Source organism: Somniosus microcephalus, chromosome 1, assembly GCF_052327205.1.
Source record: "Somniosus microcephalus isolate GS21.2 chromosome 1, FLI_Smic_1.0, whole genome shotgun sequence".
NCBI lineage: Eukaryota > Metazoa > Chordata > Chondrichthyes > Squaliformes > Somniosidae > Somniosus > Somniosus microcephalus.
Window position 1 is genome coordinate 54,084,343 of NC_140987.1, and position 19,194 is coordinate 54,103,536.

At 44.3% G+C, this 19,194-nt stretch overlaps 1 protein-coding gene across 1 annotated transcript in view; it reads right to left on the reverse strand.

Annotated features, from left to right (window-relative positions):
• Positions 1–19,194, reverse strand: part of LOC147124084 (ufm1-specific protease 2-like) — a 182,098-nt gene that overhangs the window by 92,570 nt on the left and 70,334 nt on the right. Inside the window, exon 6 of the mRNA XM_085981408.1 lies at positions 6,455–6,647. Coding sequence (XP_085837534.1) covers positions 6,455–6,647 — 193 coding nt within the window. The remainder of the gene's footprint in view (positions 1–6,454; positions 6,648–19,194) is intronic.

Here is a 19,194-nt window from a genome sequence, read left to right on the forward strand (position 1 = left end):
AGCATGTAACTAGCAGGGTAGATAAAGGGGAACCAGTGGATGTAGTATATTTGGATTTCCAAAAGGCTTTCGATAAGATGCCACTTAAAAGGTTATTATACAAGATTAGGGCTCATGGGGTTGGGGATAATATAGTAGCATGGATAGAGGATTGGTTAATGGACAGAAAACAGAGAGTACGGATAAACGAATCTTTTTCAGGTTGGCAGGCTGTAACTAGTGGGGTGCCGCTAGGATCAGTGTTGGGGCCTCAGCTATTTACAATCTATATTAATGACCTAGATGAAGGGACCGAGTGTAATGTATCCAAGTTTGCTGACGATACAAAGCTAGGTGGGACAGTAAGCTGTGAGGAGAACACAAAGAGTCTGCAAAGGGATATAGCTAGACTGAGTGAGTGGGCAGTAAGGTGGCAGATGGAGTATAATATAGGGAAATGTGAGGTTATTCACTTTGGTAGGAAAAATAGAAAAACAGAATATTTTTTAAATGGTGAGAAACTTTCAAATGTTCGTGTTCAGAGAGATTTGGGTGGCCTCGTGCAAGAAACACAGAAAGCTAGCATGCAGGTACAACAGCAAGCAATAAGGAAGGCAAATGGCATGTTGACCTTTATTGCAAGGGGGTTGGAGTATAAGATAAGGAAGTCTTGCTACAATTGAACAGGGCCTTGGTGAGACCACACCTGGAGTACTGTGCACAGTTTTGGTCTCCTTATCTGAGGAAGGATATACTTGTCTTGGAGGCAGTGCAATGAAGGTTCACTAGATTGATTCCTGGGATGAGAGGGCTGTCCTATGATGTGAGATTGTGTAGAATGGGCCTATACTCTCTGGAGTTCAGAAGAATGAGAGGTTATCTCATTGAAACATACAAGATTCTGAAGGGGATTGACAGGGTAGATGGTAGAATGTCTAGAACTAGGGGGCATAGTCTCAGGATAAGGGGTAGGCCATTTAAGACTGAGATGAGGAGGAATTTCTTCACTCAGAGAGTTGTGAATCTTTGGAATTCTCTGTCGCAGAGGGCTGTGCATGCTGAGTCTTTGAGTATATTCAAGGCTGAGATAGATAGATTTTTGGACTCTAGGGGAATCAACGGATATGGAGATCTGGCGGGAAAGTGAAGTTGAGGTCAATGATCAGCCATGATCTTATTGAATGGCGGAGCAGGCTCGAGGGGCCGTATGGCCTACTCCTGCTCTTATTTCTTATGTTCTTATCTGCAATGGACTAGTGGGGGGGAGGTTCCTAGAGAGCAAATAATAAAAATGACAACAGAGAAGGTCATAGACTTAGGTAGCAGTGGGGAAATTAAAAACCAGAGCGTGTCAGGAAGGGGCAGAAGGTATGGAGTAAAAGGTAAAGTAATAAAAAGGGCAAAAGCAGGAACTAAGTGTCACAAAACATATTTGAAAGTTCTCTATCTGAATGCACGTAGCATTCGTAACAAAATAAACGAGTTAATGGCACAAATAACTACATATGGGTATGATCTTGTGGCCATTACAGAAACATGGCTGCAGGGTGACAATGCCTGGGAATTAAACATACCAGGTTATTTAATGATCAGGAAGGACAGGCAGGAAGGAAGGGGAGGTGGAGTGGCTATGTTAATAAAGGAAGGAATCACTGTAATACAGAAAAATGATATTGGGTCAAAAGATCAGGATAATGAAACAGTTTGGGTGGAGGTAAGGAATAATAAGGGGAAAAAAACACTAGTGGGCATAGTCTATAGGCCTCCGAACAGTGGCAACTCTGTTGGATGGAGTATCAATCAGGAAATAGTTGAGGCTTGTAATAAGGGAACATCTATAATTATGGGGGATTTTAACTATCATATTAATTGGACAAATCAAATTGGGCAGGGCTGCCTTGAGGATGAGTTCATTGAGTGTATTAGGGATGGGTTTCTTGAGCAGTATGTAACTGAACCGACCAGGGGCCAAGCAACCTTAGATCTGGTCCTGTGTAACGAGACAGGATTAATTAAAAATGTCCTAGTAAAGGATCCCCTTGGAATGAGTGACCATAACATGGTTGAATTCCATATTCAATTAGAGGGTGAGAAGGTTGGATCTCAAACAAGCGTGCTAAGCTTGAATAAAGGAGACTATGAAGGTATGAGAGCGGAATTGAGTAGAGTGGATTGGGAAAATAGATTAAAGGGTAAGACGATACATGATCAGTGGTGTACATTTAAGGAGTTATTTTACAACTTCCAAAAAATATATATTCCACTGAGAAGAAAAGGGTGTAAAAGAAAAGACAGTCATCCATGGCTAAGTAAAGAAATTAAAGATAGTATTCGACTAAAAACAAGGGCATATAAGGTAGCCAAATCTAGTGGGAGGATAGAGGATTGGGAAAACTTTAAAAGGCAGCAAAAAATAACAAAAAGATTGATTAAGAAAGGGAAGATAGATTTTGAAAGTAAATTAGCAAAAAATATAAAAACAGATAGTAAGAGTTTTTATAGTTATATAAAAAGAAAAAGGGTGGCTAAAGTAAATGTTGGTCCCTTAGAGGATGAGACCGGGAAGTTAATGGTGGGAAATATGGAGATGGCAAAAACACTGAATGAATATTTTACATCAGTCTTTACAGTAGAAGACACTAAGAATATCCCAACAGTGGACAAACAGGGGGCTAAAGGGGGGAGGAGCTAAACACGATCAAAATCACTAAGGAAGTGGTACTCGGTAAAATAATGGGACTCAAGGCGGATAAATCACCTGGACCTGATGGCTTACATCCTAGGGTCTTGAGGGAAGTGGCAGTAGGGATTGTGGATGCATTGGTAATAATTTTCCAAAACTCCCTAGACTCGGCAAAGGTCCCGGCAGACTGGAAAACTGCTAATGTAACACTCTTATTTAAAAAGGGCAGTAGGCAGAAGGCTGGAAACTATAGACCGGTTATCCTAACATCTGTGGTAGGTAAAATTTTGGAGTCCATTATTAAGGAGACAGTAACAGGACATTTGGATAATCATAATTTAATAGGACAAAGTCAGCATGGTTTTATGAAGGGGAAATCATGTTTGACAAATTTGCTGGAGTTCTTTGAGGAAGTAACATATAGGGTGGATAAAGGGGAACCAGTGGACGTAGTGTATTTAGACTTCCAAAAGGCATTTGACAAGGTGCCACACAAAAGATTATTGCTTAAGATAAAAAAATCACGGGATTGGGGTAATATTCTGGCATGGATAGAGGATTGGCTATCTAACAGAAGGCAGAGAGTTGGGATAAATGGCTCATTCTCAGACTGACAATCAGTAACTAGTGGTGTTCCGCAGGGGTCAGTGCTGGGTCCCCAACTCTTTACAATCTATATTAACGATTTGGAGGAGGGGACCGAGTGTAACATATCAAAGTTTGCAGATGATACTAAGATGGGAGGGAAAGTAGTGAGTGAGGAGGACATTAAAAACCTGCAAGGGGACATAGACAGGCTAAGTAAGTGGGCAGAGATTTGGCAGATGGAATACAATACTGGAAAGTGTGAGGTTATGCACTTTGGCAGGAAAAATCGTAGAGCAAGTTATTATCTTAATGGCAAGAAACTGGAAAGTACTGAAGTACAAAGGGATCTGGGGGTCCTGGTGCACGAAACTCAAAAGGTTAGTATGCAGGTGCAGCAAGTGATTAAGAAGGCCAATGGAATGTTGGCTTTCATTGCTAGGGGGATAGAATATAAAAATAGGGAGGTATTGCTTCAGTTGTACAAGGTATTGGTGAGACCGCACCTGGAATACTGCGTACAGTTTTGGTGTCCATACTTAAGAAAGGACATACTTGCTCTTGAGTCAGTACAAAGAAGGTTCACTCGGTTAATCCCGGGGATGAGGGGATGGACATATGAGGAGAGGTTGAGTAGATTGGGACTCTACTCATTGGAGTTCAGAAGAATGAGAGGCGATCTTATTGAAACATATAAGATTGTGAAGGGGTTGGATCGGGTGGATGCGGGGAGGATGTTCCCGATGATGGGTGAAACCAGAACTAGGGGGCATAGTCTTAGAATAAGGGGCTGCTCTTTCAAAACTGAGATGAGGAGGAACTACTTCACTCAGAAGGTGGTAGGTCCATGGAATATGCTGCCCCAAAAAGCTGTAGAAGCTACATCATTACATAAATTTAAAACAGAAATAGACAGTTTCCTAGAAGTAAAGGGAATTAAGGGTTACGGGGAGCGGGCAGGAATTTGGACATGAGTCTAGGTTCGGATCGGTCATGGCCCTGTGGGTAGCGGAGCGGGCCCAGGGGCCATGTAGCCTGATCCTGCTCCTATTTCGTGTGTCTAATTCTGTTAGGTTCAGGAGATGGTTCTGTGATAGTGGATTGGCGGTTAGGATCAGATCAGCCATGATCTTATTGAATGGCGGAGCAGGCTCGAGGGGCCGATTGGCCTACTCCTGCTCCTATTTCTTATGTTCTTATGTTCTTATCAGAAAAGAATTAAGTGCAGGACACAATTCAAATGGGTAGGTAGATAGGTATGCCTCTTTGCAATGGGCTTGAGTCTAAACTGAGTCTAAATTACTACAAATTGAAGCATGGAGTGGGAAGATGACTTCCACTGTAATGTTCTAACGCATAGTTCAGGCCTTGATGTTGCATTGTTCTGTTATTATGTAGGTTAGAGTAAGGAAATTTTTGTAAAATTTGACAGAAAAGGTTTCCATACAGTTAGAGTTTCGCTTTACCTAATGCGATCTCTTAAAAGGACTCATCCCATTTACCAAAGTCCAGAAGCAGGCTGGCCAGTGCCAAGACTTAGGAGCCTACCAAGTACTTACATGGTTACTACTGGAGTTTAATCCATGCAGTCTGTCAGCACAGGATCACTCTACCCATTACGATATTGCCTTATGGTTATGGTTATCTGGAGCCAAGATAGAACACTCGCAGCCATTTAGGAACAGGAGTAGGCCATTCAGCCTCTCGTCAAAGGACATTCAATCAGATCATGGCTGATCTTTACCTCAACTCCATTTACCCTCCTTTGCTCATGTACCTTGATACCTTTACCTAACAAGAATCTATCCATCTGTCTCGAAAGCTCCAATTGTCCCAGCATCCATAGCCTTTTTGGGGAAAGAGTTCCAGATTTCTACTACCCCTTGTCTGAAAAAGTGCTTCCTGATTTTGCTCCTGAAAGACCTAACTCTAATTTTAAGATTATGTCCCTTTGTTCTTGATTCTGCCACCAGAGGATATAGTTTCTCTGTATCTACCCTATCAAATCCTTTTAACATTTTATGCACATCGATCATATCACCCCTCAATCTTCTATACTCAAGGGAATACGCCAAGTTTATCCAACCTGTCCTCATAATCTAATCCTCTAAACCCTGGTATCATTCACTAAGCAAAACTGGTCAATCATCAACAGTACTGTGGACATACCTGGCTCAGGTGTAGCTATACCAAGTCTGCCACAGAGGTTTGGCTCCATTTCAAACCTCAATCAGCAGGCATGTCAGATTGCAGTCCACATCCTCTCCCCTCCCTCCAAGCAGGAGAATTCCTCACAATTGATGGCAGGGCAAAAAAAAACTGAAGATAGTTGGGGCATTGATATTTAATGCAATTAGAGTAAGTGCAGTGGTTCTTCCTCAAAAGTGTCTTGTGGTTTCTTATTTGGATAAGTGACCTATCCATAATACGTGAAGTGTAAGAAAGAAAAGATTAGAAGGAAGTTGCTTGGGAAGTAATTTATCAGCATATTCACTACTTCCAGGAATTTTATTCAAAATTGGCCACCATACCTCATTACACTGAGTTAGTGTGGGACTGGAGAATTTTCGTTATGAGGAAAGAATGGATAGGCTGGGTTTGTTTTCTTTGGAACAGAGGAGGCTGAAGGGAAAATTAATTGAGGTGTATAAAATGATGAGGGGCTTAGAGAGAGAGGATAGAAAGGACCTATTTCCCTCAGCAGAGAGGTCAATAGATTTAAAGTAATTGGTAGAAGGATTAGAGGGGAGTTGAGGAGAACTCAGAGGGTGGTGAGTGTCTGGAACTCACTGCCTGAAAGGGTGGTAGAGGCAGAAACCCTCATCACATTTATAAAGTACTTGGATATGCACTTGAAGTGCCGTAACCTACAAGGCTACGAACCGAGAGCTGGAAAGTGGGATTAGGACGGTTAGCTCTTTTTCAGCCGGCACAGACACAATGGGCCGAATGGCCTCCTTCTGTGCCATAAATTTCTATGATTTCTATGAATACCATGGGATTTATCTTGGGAGACTGCACCATGCCAAATCACGTTTCCTACTAATAACCAACTGAAACACATATTAGAAAGGGTGAAAAGACAGATTGTACCATTTAAAAAATTGAGGATCAATCCAAATTGACAAAATAAATTGCTACTTTAAACAGTTAGTAATTCATGGACAGACTGTATAATGGAAAAAGTGACCTGGACTCCAACCATACTTTTCGTTGCGGTTCCAGAGTTTCGTCAGTAATTCCAGCAGGGTATACTACTGTAGTAAGAGTAGTTTTCTCTGGCAATTCAAAGTGGAATGCTTGCGGTATTGGGACAGACTGTCCTTTTGCATATCTCTGAATGCACTTCTCCATCTCAGATAGCTGTGAAATAACTGCTTCCACAAACTGGTCCTGTAGACTGTCAAAAACATAATTTATAATTAATACTAAAGGCAGATTCTAACCTACATACACAGCACAATGTGACAAGAAACCTACTTTTTCTCAGCGCCAAACTCATGCGCAGCTGTAATTTAGCTTCCCTGCCAGCTGCTGCTTTCTCCTCAAATAATGGCAGAAGAATTTAAATTAAACACCTTTACACTCAGTAAGTTTGGAAACCATGATATGTTTTCCCTCATTTTTCTATCAAATTTATCCTACCCAAATTTCACAATTTAGGCCTACTGCTAAATATCATGTGCAGAACAACCTTCATCGGAACTGGAGCTCTGATCAAAGAACTACATTCAAAACATTGATGGAGCTACTTAGTATTTACAACATTTCCAGTTTTTATTCCAGATTTCCAGCATTTCAGTCTTTTCTTTTTAGGCTTTTTAAGAGCCTCAGTCTGGAATTCATCCTCATTTCTTTCTAATGAGAGTGGTGGTAGTGGTGGGCAACAAGAGGCGAAAGTGCAGCCACAACATAGACTTCGGTCATACAATGAAATACTCATTTTTAAATAATCGTATGTTCCAGGTATTCAAGGTCAGAGAGTTTAGGAGGAACAATGGTGGAAACCTGTATGTAGCACCACTACTGACCAAGCTGGCCAAGTCCTGAAGGACATAACTACCATAAACGAATAAAAGAAAGATTGGGCTTGCGACAGGCGGTGAGAGAACCAATACAAGGGAAAAACCTACTTGACCTCGTCCTCACCAATCTCCTGTCGCAGATCCATCTGTCCATGACAGTATTGGTAGGAGCAACCACCACATGGTCCTTGTGGAGACAAAGTCCCATCTTCACGATGAGGACACCCTTCATCGTGCTGTGTGGCACTACCACCATGCTTAATGGGATAGATTCAGAACAGATCTGGCAGCTGAAAACTGGGCATCCATGAGGTGCTGTGGGCCATCAGCAGCAGCAGAATTGTATTCCACCACAATCTGCAACTTCATGGCCCGGCATATCCCTCACTCTACCATTACCATCAAACCAGACGGCCAACCCTAGTTCAATGAGGAGTGTAGAAGAACATGCCAGGAGCAGCACCAGGTGCACCTGAAAATGATTTGGCAGCCTGGTGAAGCTACAACATAGGACTACATGCATGCAAAACAGCAGATGTAGCATGCTATAGACAGAGCTAAGCGATCCCACAACCAACGGATCAAATCAAAGCTCTGCAGTCCTGTTACATCCAGTCGTGAATGGTGGTGGACAATTAAACAACTAACAGGAGGCTCCATCAACAGCCCATCCTCAATGATGGTGAAGCCCAGCACGAGTGCAAAAGACAAGGCTGAAACGTTCAAAACCATCTTCATCCAGAAGTGCCGAGTGGATGATCCATCTCAGCCTCTTTCTGAGGTCCCCACCATCACAGATGCCAGTCTTCAGCTACTTTGATTCACTCCTCGTGATAATCAAGAAACAGCTGAGCGCACTGGATACAGCAAAGGCTATGGGTCCTGACAACTTCTCGCCTGTAGTGCTGAAGACTTGTGCTCCAGAACTAGCCGCGCCTCTAGACAAGCTGAGCTGTTCCAGTGCAGCTACAACATGGGTATCTACCCGACAAAATGTAAAATTGCCCAGGTATGTTCTGTCCACAAAAAGCAGGACAAATCCAATCCGGCCAATTACCGCCCCATCAGCCTACTCACAATCATCAGCAAAGTGATGGAAGGTGTCATCGACAGTGCTATCAAGTGGAATTTACTCACCAATAACCTGCTCACCGATGCTCAGTTTAGGTTTTGTCAGGACAACTTGGCTCCAGACCTCATCACAGCTTTGGTCCAAACATGCAAAAAAAACTGAATTCCAGAGGTGAGGTGAGAGTGACTGCCTTTGACATCAAGGGAGCATTTAACCGAGTGTGGCATCAAGAAGCCCGAGTAAAATTGAAGTCAATGGGGATCAGGGAGAAAACTCTCCACTGGCTGGCACAAAGGAAGATGGTTGTGGTTGTTGGAGGCCAATCATCTCAGCCCCAAGACATTGCTGCAGGAGTTCCTCAGGGCAGTGTCCTACGCCCAACCATCTTCAGCTGCTTCATCAATGACCTTCCCTCCATCATAAAGTCTGAAGTGGGCCTGTTCACTGATGATTTGACAATGTTCAGTTCCATTCGTAATTCTTCAGATAATGATGTAGTCCGTGGCCGTGTGCAGCAAGACCTGGACAGCATTCAGCCTTGGGCTGGTAAGTGGCAAGTAACATTCGCGCCACACAAGTGCCAGGCAATGACCATCTCCAACAAGAGAGAGTCTAACCACCATCCCTTGAAATTCAATGGGACTACCATCGTTGAATCCCCCACCATTAACATCCTGGGGCCTACCATTAAAGAAAGAAAGACTTGCATTTATATAGTGCCTTCCACGACCACCGGAAACCCAAAGCCCTTTACAGCCAATGAAGTACATTTTGAAGTGTAGTCACTGTTGTAATGTAGGAAAAGCAGCAACCAATTTGCGCACAGCAAGCTCCCACAAACAGCAATGTGATAATGACCAGATAATTTTTTTTTAGTGATGTTGATTGAGGGACAAATATTGGCTAGGACACCGGGGATAACTCCCCTGCTCTTGTTCGAAAAAGTGCCATAGGATCTTTTACGTCCACCTGAGAGAGTAGATGGGGCCTCGGTTTAACGTCTCATCTGAAAGATGCAGTACTGCAACAGAGTGTCAGCCTAGATTTTTGATCATTGACCAGAAACTTAACTGGACCAGCCACATAAATGCTGTGGCTACAAGAGCAGGTCAGAAGCTGGGTATTCTGCGGCGACTGACTCACTTTCTAACTGCGCCGAACCTTTCCACCACCTACAAGGCACAAGTCAGGAATGTGATGGAATATTCTCCATTTGCCTGGATGAGTGCAGCTGCAACAACACTCAAGCTCGACACCATCCAGGAACGCTACAAAAAACAAGAATAATAAAACCGGACGGACAACCCGGCATCGACCTCGGCATCGACAACGGACACGACAATGGCACACCCAGCCCAGTCGACACTGCAAAGTCCTCCTCACCATCATCTGGGGACTTCTCATCCTTGTTTTCAAATCCTTCCATGGCCTCGTCCCTTCCTATCTCTGTAACCTCCTTCAGCCCCACAACCCCACCGAGATATCTGCGCTCCTCTAATTCTGCCCTCTTGAGCATCCCTGATTATAATCGCTCAACCTTTGGTGGCCGTACCTTCTGTTGCCTAGGCCCTAAACTCTGGAATTCCCTGCCTAAACCTATCCGCCTTGCTACCTCTCTTTCCTCCTTTAAGACGCTCCTTAAAACCCACCTCTTCGACCAAACTTTTGGTCATCTGCCCTAATTTCTCCTTATGTGGATCGGTGTCAAATTTTTTGTCTTAAAATACTCCTGTGCAGCGCCTTGGGATGTTTTACTACGTTAAAGGCAAGTTGTTGCTGTTGTGCCAAAATTGGGAGAGCTATCCCACAGACTAGTCAAGCAACAGTCTGTAGTGTATGTACCTTTAAGAGCCCCTGTGTACTGTAATACCGGTAGTGACCACTCGGGTATATAAGCCTGTATAGCGTCTTGTATCTTTTAGTTCACCTTCAGACTTTGTTCAGTAAACACCTGTTAAACCAACTCCTGCATTCCGTGTCTCCATTAACACACGGATACAACAGTGGCGACGAATTGGAAACGGACTTACCTGCAATTCGGCAGCACCTCAAGGAGATCGATTCCTCAGACGAAGGTCGAAGAAAAAAAAAACTGTGAGTTCACCAGCTAGCCGGGCTGGTGGCAGGTACTGCACTAATCCTTCCTGGGCGGCGGGCTGGGGCTCGATCGGATGGCTCTGCAGCGGGGCCAAGCAGTGAGTCGTAAGGCGGAGGCAAACAGAGACGGAGGGTGGAGCACTCGGGAGACGGCCGGCGCTGCAAAGCAGGTCGGCGTTCAGACCAAGCAGAGGGAAGGAAAAGTCCCAGAGAGTCCGGCGGGAACGAGTCTCCAACTATTAAAAATATCTGTGTAAATAAAAACCGCGGAGAACAGTGTTGTCAGCAGCGGCAGCGGCAGCGACGGGAAAGCGCGGGAGACGCCATTTTTTCTCGGCAGGGAAGAAAGGAAAGCGCGGGAGGCGCCATTTTTGATTTTCAGGATGCCTAAGACTGGCAATATTACTGCTTTCGATAGTGATATAGAGGATTGCACCACATATGTGGAAAGAGTGGAGGTATATTGCACAGTGAATGAAGTAGAGGATGATAAAAAGGCATCGGTACTTCTAAATCTGATGGGCGCAAGGACATACGGGCTGTTACGAAACTTAATCACTCCAGCCAAACCGATGGACAAGAATTTTAAGGAGATTGTTGATACCCTACAGCAGCACTTAAACCCAACACCGCTGCTGATAGCGGAACGATTCAAATTCTTCAGGAGGAATCAGCACAAGAATGAAAGTAACGCTGATTACCTCACCGAATTAAGAAAGCTGTCAAAGCACTGCCAATTCGGGGCAGGACTGGCAGATTCTCTACGAGACAAATTCGTCTGTGGTCTCCTAAGTGAAGGAACACAGAAAAGGCTACTTTCTGAGAAAGATTTGACACTGGACAAGGCTTTCAGTGTGGCTGTATCATACGAAGCAGCAGCAAGAGGAGCTGCAGAGATACAGCAAAAGCCACAGGACTTCGGCACCCATGAAATGACACGGGGTTTTGAGAGATGTTATCGCTGCGGCAGATCCACCCATGACCAGAGGGACTGCTGGTTCAAGGACAAAGCATGCAGGCAATGCGGAAAGATGGGACAAATTGCACGTGTATGCCGATCTGGAAACAAAAAATCCACTGACAGAAAAAAAATCAATAAGGAAAAGTACAGAAAGGTACAAATGATGACGGACAGTAGCTCTGAAGACCAGAAGAGCGATAGCGACTCCGGAAACAAGAGACTAAGCTGTCTCAAATTACATAATGTAATTGCCAAAGAAGATTACCAGACCATTTGGGTTACCCTCACGATAGCGGGGTCCCCCAGTTAAAATGGAGCTAGATACAGGATCAGCTCTGACCGTCATAAGTCGACGGGATTACGAGCGGCTATTTCCGCATATACCTTTGAAAGACACATCCATTATCTTGAAGACATATACGGGGCAGAAAGTATACCCCAGAGGGAAAATAAGGGTGCCTGTTGTATACAACGGCAAGGAAATACAGAAGTTGTATTTATACGTTGGGACGTGAATGGATCAGGAAGATACGTTTAGACTGGCACTCCATTCAGGCACTGACGGTGACCAGTAAGAAAAAAAATGATGATGACGTCATACCTGAACGATTAAAAGACATCTTGGCCAACGCCAAAGAAGTGTTTCAACAGGAACTAGGAACCTTGAAAGGCGTCACCGCCTCAATAAAAGTAGAAGATGCGGCAATTCCCAAGTTTTTTAAGGCAAGGCCGGTGCCATACGCAATTCGTCCAGCAGTCGAGGCAGAGCTGGAGAATTTGGAAAAGGCAGGCGTGTTATCCAAGGTAGATTGGAGCGAGTGGGCAACACCCATCGTCCCGGTCATGAAGAAAACGTTGAATAATGATAAATCTGAAGAACAGAGAAAAATTCGCATCTGTGGGGACTTCAAGGTGACTGTAAACCCGGTCCTTCACATGGTACAGTATCCTCTTCCGAGGATAGAAGATATTTTCGCCTCACTATCCGGAGGGAAACGTTTCACCAAAATTGACTTGGCACAGGCATATCTACAGATGGAGGTTGAGGAGGCCTCTAAAAAGTATCTCACGATAAACACACACAAAGGCCTGTACCAGTACAATCGACTGGTTTTCGGAGTAGCATCAGCTCCAGCTATCTGGCAAAGAGCTATGGAGCAAGTCCTGCAAGGGATTCCGGGGACTCAATGCTACCTAGACGACATCCTTGTAACAGGAGAAAACGACAACGAGCACCTTGCCAATTTGGAGCAGGTGCTCACTAGGCTGAGAGAACGGGGCCTACGAGCAAATCGCCCCAAGTGCGAATTTTTCCAGAAACAAATATCATATTGTGGCCATATAATTAACGAAGAAGGGTTGCATAAGTCACCTGAAAAAATTGAAGCGGTCATAAAAGCCCCAGCACCTGAAAATGTCTCACAATTAAGGTCGTTCCTGGGATTGATAAATTACTATCATAAATTTTTACCGAACTTGTCGACTGTTCTGCACCCTCTTAACGCACTGCTACAAACGGGAGTAATTTGGAAATGGAGAGAAGACTGTAAACGGCCTTCCATAAATGCAAAGGCTTGATCACGTCCAAGGAAGTGTTGGCTCATTACAACCCATCACTGCCAATCAGACTGGCGTGCAATGCATCCCCTTACGGCGTAGGAGCGGTATTATCGCATAGATTCCCTGATGGCTCGGAGCGGCCGATAGCTTTTGCGTCACGCTCATTGAACTCAGCTAAGCGTAACTATGCCCAGATCGACAGGGAAGCACTCAGCCTGGTGTGGGGAGTGAAGAAATTCAACCATTACCTACACGGACAAAAATTTACCTTGTTGACTGACCATCAACCCCTCGTCTCCATATTCAACCCTAAAAAGGGCGTTCCCATTATGACAGCGCAAAGGCTACAGAGGTGGTCCCTTTTCCTAGGGGCACACCAATATGACATAGAATACAAAGGATCAAAACAGCATGGGAATGCTGACGGTTTATCGCGACTACCATTGCCAACGGTAGAAGAGGCACCTACAGTGGACCCAGTGGAAATGTTCCACTCAACCATAGTGGAATGTCTACCAGTAACAAATTCTACCATTGAAAAGGAAACGAGAAATGACCCGACTCTCTCACGAGTCTACGATTTAACGGTGAAGGGATGGCCAGCACATGGCGAACCACTGTTGCCAGCATTCTCGCAAAGAAGAGAACAGCTGTCAGTGTGCCGAGGAACCTTGATGTGTGGATCCAGAGTGGTGATTCCACCCAAACTCCAGGATAAAGTGCTAAAGGAGCTTCACGAGGGGCATCTGGGTGGAGTGAAAATGAAGAACCTAGCCAGAGCGTTTGTGTGGTGGCCAGGTATCGATGGAGACATCGAAGAAATGACCAAGAGCTGTCTAGGATGCCAGAAGGTCCAAAACGCCCCACCACAAGCCCCTCTACATCCATGGGTGTGGCCCTCATCTCCATGGCAAAGGGTACATATCGACTTTGCTGGTCCATTTATGGACTCAATGTTCTTAATCGCGGTTGATGCACACTCCAAGTGGCCGGAGGTAATAAAGATGTCCTCCACCGCCACGGCAAAAACCATCACAGTATTAAGGACCATATTTGCCAGGAATGGGCTGCCTGAACAGATGTGTTCTGATAATGGACTGCAATTTGTGTCCGAAGAATTCAGGAAGTTCTTAAAAAACAATGGGGTTAAGCACTACACGTCCGCCCCATACCATCCTGCCACCAATGGATAAGCTGAAAGGTTTGTCCAGACCTCCAAGAAGGCCATAAAGGCCATGGGTAATGAAGACATAAATCTACAACATAAGGTAGATAACTTCTTGTTTGCGTACAGGAATGCAACACATGTGGTTACAAAGCAAACTCCCGCCATGATGTTTTTCAATAGAAGACTAAGATGCCGGCTGGATTTGATCAAGCCAAACATCAGAAGGGACGTAGAGAACCGGCAATTTCAAGGCATGAATGAAAGGCCAACTAGAACCTTCCAGATAGGTCAACAAGTTTTGGCCCGGGACTACCGTACCGAGAAATGGCAGCCTAGAACTATTTGGACATGACTAGGACCGCTGATGTATACCGTGGACATTGGAGAAAGCATAATAAGGCGCCATGCTGACCAGATCATAGAGTCATCCGAAAAGAGACAACCTACACCACAACTCTATACGCCTAATGATGAAGCAGAGATACCCATAGTATCTACCTCCGATCCGGTGATACTGGAACCAGATGAACCCAACACTGGCATTCAAGCCGAATCAACCTTGCCAAAAGAACCTACTACACCACCGAAAACTACTACACCACCGAGGCGTTATCCGGACCGAGTCAGGAAGCCTCCAGAGAGACTGACTTATAATTGATTAACTGCAGCAAATGTGTAGGTTATTGTTCTTGTAAACATGTTAATTAATAATTACTTAAAATGTTATGTACTAATTATCTAAAAGGGGAGGAATTGTAGTGTATGTACCTTTAAGAGCCCCTGTGTACTGTAATACTGGTAGTGCCCACTCGGGTATATAAGCCTGTATAGCGTCTTGTATCTTTTAGTTCACCTCCAGACTTTGTTCAGTAAACACCTGTTAAACCAACTCCTGCATTCCGTGTCTCCATTAACACACAGATACAACACAGTCGTATTCACAGAATCATACATTTCAGCCAATGTCCCAGACTCCTCCATCACCATCCCTGGGTATGTCCTGTCCCACCGGCAGGACAGACCCACCAGGACTGGCAGCACAGTGGTATACAGTCGGGAAGGTGTGGCCCTGGGTGTCCTCAACATTGACTCAGGACCCCATGAAGTCTCAGGGCTTCAGGTCAAGCATGGGTAAGGAAACCTCCTGCTGATTACCACCTACCGCCCTCTCCCTCAGCTGATGAATCAGCACACCTCCATGTTGAACCCCATCCATCACCTGAGGTTCTCCCTTATCTATTCTACCAGTTACATCCTCAAAAAACTCCAGTAGGTTTGTCAAACACGGTTTCCCTTTCATAAATCCATGTTGACTTTGTCTAATCGCGTTGATATTTTCTAAGTGTCCTGTTATCACATCCTTTATAATAGACTCTAGCATTTTCCCTACTACTGATGTTAGGCTAACCGATCTGTAGTTCCCTGTTTTCTCTCTCCCTCCTTTTTTAAATAGTGGGGTTACATTTGCCACCCTCCAATCTGCAGGAAATGTTCCATAATCTGTAGAATTTTGGAAGATGACAACCAATGCATCCACTATTTCCATGGCTACCTCTTTTAGTACTCTGGGATGCAGATTATCAGGCCCTGGGAATTTATCGGTTTTCAGTCCCATTAATTTCTCCAACACAATTTTTTTACTAATACTAATTTCCTTTAATTCCTCCTTCTCACTAGACCCTTGGTTCCCTAGCATTTCTGGGAAGTTATTTGTGTCCCCTTCTGTGAAGACATTGTATTTGTTTAATTGCTTTGCCATTTCCTTGTTCCCCATTATAAATTCTCCTGTTTCTGACTGTAAGGGACCTACATTTGTCTTCACTAATCTTTTTCTTTTTACATACTTGAAGAGCCTTTGTTTGTTATTCTTAAATTTTTCTTTTCACCTCAGTCCCATGAAGTTGCCTACAAAATGTTATTGCAATGATAGGATCAATGTATCATTGTCGGCAATTGTTTTGAAGAAATACATTACAGGATGGGTAATAGAATGTATTTCCTTGGCCCTGAATTTGCGGTCAGTAGTGAAGCGAAGGCATTTGCTGCTCGTCCCGAAGTACGCTTTGCACAAGGATCTCGCAATCCCTGTGTTGACAACTTCGGGATTTCTGACATTCAATTCTAATCAATGAACTGTGGTGGTGATCCCCTTGTGCGAACTGCTGTGATGTTAACAGGCTGTCTAAGGAGCCAATCAAAAGGCAGAATTCTCACAGACAGCGAACAAGGAAGTGAATAAGCTCTTAAAATTCTAACTTTTTAAAATAGAAATTAGGAACACTTCTACACACGGTAGAAGTTTAGAACTCTCTTCCGCAAATGGCAATTGATGCTACATCAATTGTTAATTTTAAATCTGAGATTGATACCTTTTTGTTAACCAAAGGTATTAAGGGATATGGGCCAAAGGCGGGTATATGGAGTTAGGTCACAGATCAGCCATGATCTCACTGAATGGCGGAACAGGCTCGAGGGGCTCAATGACCTACTCCTGTTCCTATGTTCCTGACACCTCTATCAAATCTCTCCTCAACATTCTCTGCTGTAAGGAAAAACCCCTGTTTCTCTAGTCTCTCCATCTAAGTGATGTCTTTGACCCCTGGTACCATTCTAGTAAATCTCCTCTGGACTGTTAATGCCTTGACATCCTTCCTAATGTGCGGTGCCCAGAATTGGCTACAATACTCCAGCTGGGGCCTTACCAGTGTTTTATAAAGGTTAAGCATAACTTCCTTGCTTTTGTACTCAATATCTCTATTCATAAAGCCTAGGATCCCTTATGCCTTTTTAACAGCCTTCTCAACTTGTCCTACCACCTTCAAAGACTTGCATGCATACACCCCCAGATCTCCCTGTTCCTGCATGCCCTTTAAAATTGTACCTTTTAGTTTATATTGCCTCTCCTGATTCTTCCTACCAAAATGAATCACTTCACACTTCACTGTGTTAAATTTCATCTGCCATGTTTCTGCCCATTTCACCAGTCTGTCTATGTCCTCTTGAAGTCTTACTATCCTCCTCACTGTTTACTACATTTCCAAGTTTCATGTCATCTGCAAACTTTGAAATTATCCCCTGTATACCAAGTCCATCATTAATATATATCAAAAAGAGCAGTGGTCCCAACACCAACCCCTTGGGGACACCACCGCATACTTCCCTCCAGTCTGAAAGGCAATTGTTCACCACTCCTATCTGCTTTCTGGACCTTCGCCATTTTCATATTCAACCAGCCACTTCTTCATCAAAGAACTCAATCAAGTTAGTAAAACACAATTTGCCTTTAACAAATCCATGCTGGCTTTCCTTTATTAACCCACATTTTTCCAGGTGCCAATTAATTATGTCCCGGATTATTGTCTCTAAAAGTTTTCCCACCACCAACGTTAGGCTGACTGGCCTGTGGTTGTTGGGTTTATCCCTTTCCCCTTTTTGAACAGGGGTGTAGCATTTGCCATCCTCCAGTCTTCTGGTACCATTTCCATATCTAAGGAGGATTGGAAGATTGTGGCCAGAGCATCTGCAATTTCCACCCTTATGTCCCTCAGCAACCTAGGATGCATCCCATCCAGACTGGGTGACTTTCCTACTTTGCACTTTGTTCTTTGTAAACATTTAACATTCTGAAATGCAAATGCTGACAGGATTGGTAAAATGTTCTTTATAAACAGTTAATAATAATAATAACTCAACTTTATTGTCATTGTACAATGCACAAGTACATGAACAACGAAATGTGATCTTGCAAGCTCCCATGAGTCCAGTACAAATAACATTAACATTAAACGTAAATAGCACCATCCTGGGAGAAGCAAAGCCGCTGCGTCTGTGCGCGCCGCCATTCCATTTCCGCCATTCCTCCTGTCCGACAATCTTCAGCCCAACGCCCGGGCCTGCTCACCAGCCGCCCCTCCCGGGGCTCCTTCCGTGACCTTCTCACCAACCGCCCCTCCTCGGGGCTCCTTCCGTGACCTTCTACACCTGGTTTTCCCTGATGGTCACCCCGCCAGGTACTAACCAGGCCTGGCTCTGCTTAGCTTCCAAGCCTTGCCAGTGACCCTGTCCCTAGTCCCAGGGTATGGTAGCATAATGGTTATGTTACTGGACTAATGATCCAGAGACGTGAGTTCAAATCCCACCACAGCAGCTGGGGAATTTAAATTCAGTTAATTAAATAAAGTTGGAATTAAAAAGCTAGTATCAGTAATGGTGACCATGAAACTACCAGATTGTTGGAAAAACCCAACTGGTTCACTAATGTCCTTTAGGGAAGGCAATCTGCCATCCTTACCCAGTCTGGCCTATATGTGACTCCAGACCCACAGCAATGTGGTTGACTGTTAACTGCCCTCTGAAATGGTCTAGCAAGCCACTCAGTTGTACCAAACCACTACGATAAAGTCAGCACTGTGGGACTACCTTTACCACAAGGACTGCAGCGGTTCAAGAAGGTGGCTGACCACCACTTTCTGATGGGCAATAAATGCCGGCCTTGCCAGCGATACCCACATCCTGTGAATGAATAAATTAAAAACAATTCTGTAATGCAAATGCTCACGGGATTGGTAAAATGTAAACTTAGTAGAAGAGTTTGAACATAAAACTGGGATATAACAAATAAGCTATATTTTTGCTCAGCGCAGCTACAATTGCACAAGGGGATGCACAAGGGTTACATTTCTGTTGAGGTTATGAGCCACATAAATTTATTTCTTTGCACCACTTTCCCGTTCTGTCCATTTTTGCCTGCTACCTGGAAAGTGGCCTTGTCAGTTGGAGTGAATGGTAAGACATTACTTAACTTCAAGCAATGAGTGTGTGTGATAGGAATGGTTTGGTCATTTTAGTACTGCTTTGTGGTGGTGGGTGGGGAAGTTAGTTCAGCATCTGGGTGCCATATGGGTGCAGTAGTGCAACCTAACTAAATTGTGCCATTATGAGGCCCTCCCGGGTCTCTCGGGCAGCAATATGCGCCGCTATTAGTGCCATGTCCACTTCAGGTTCCTCCTCCGCCTCCTCATGTTCCTCTCACTCCTCCTCCTCTGAAGTGGCTCTGCACTCTGC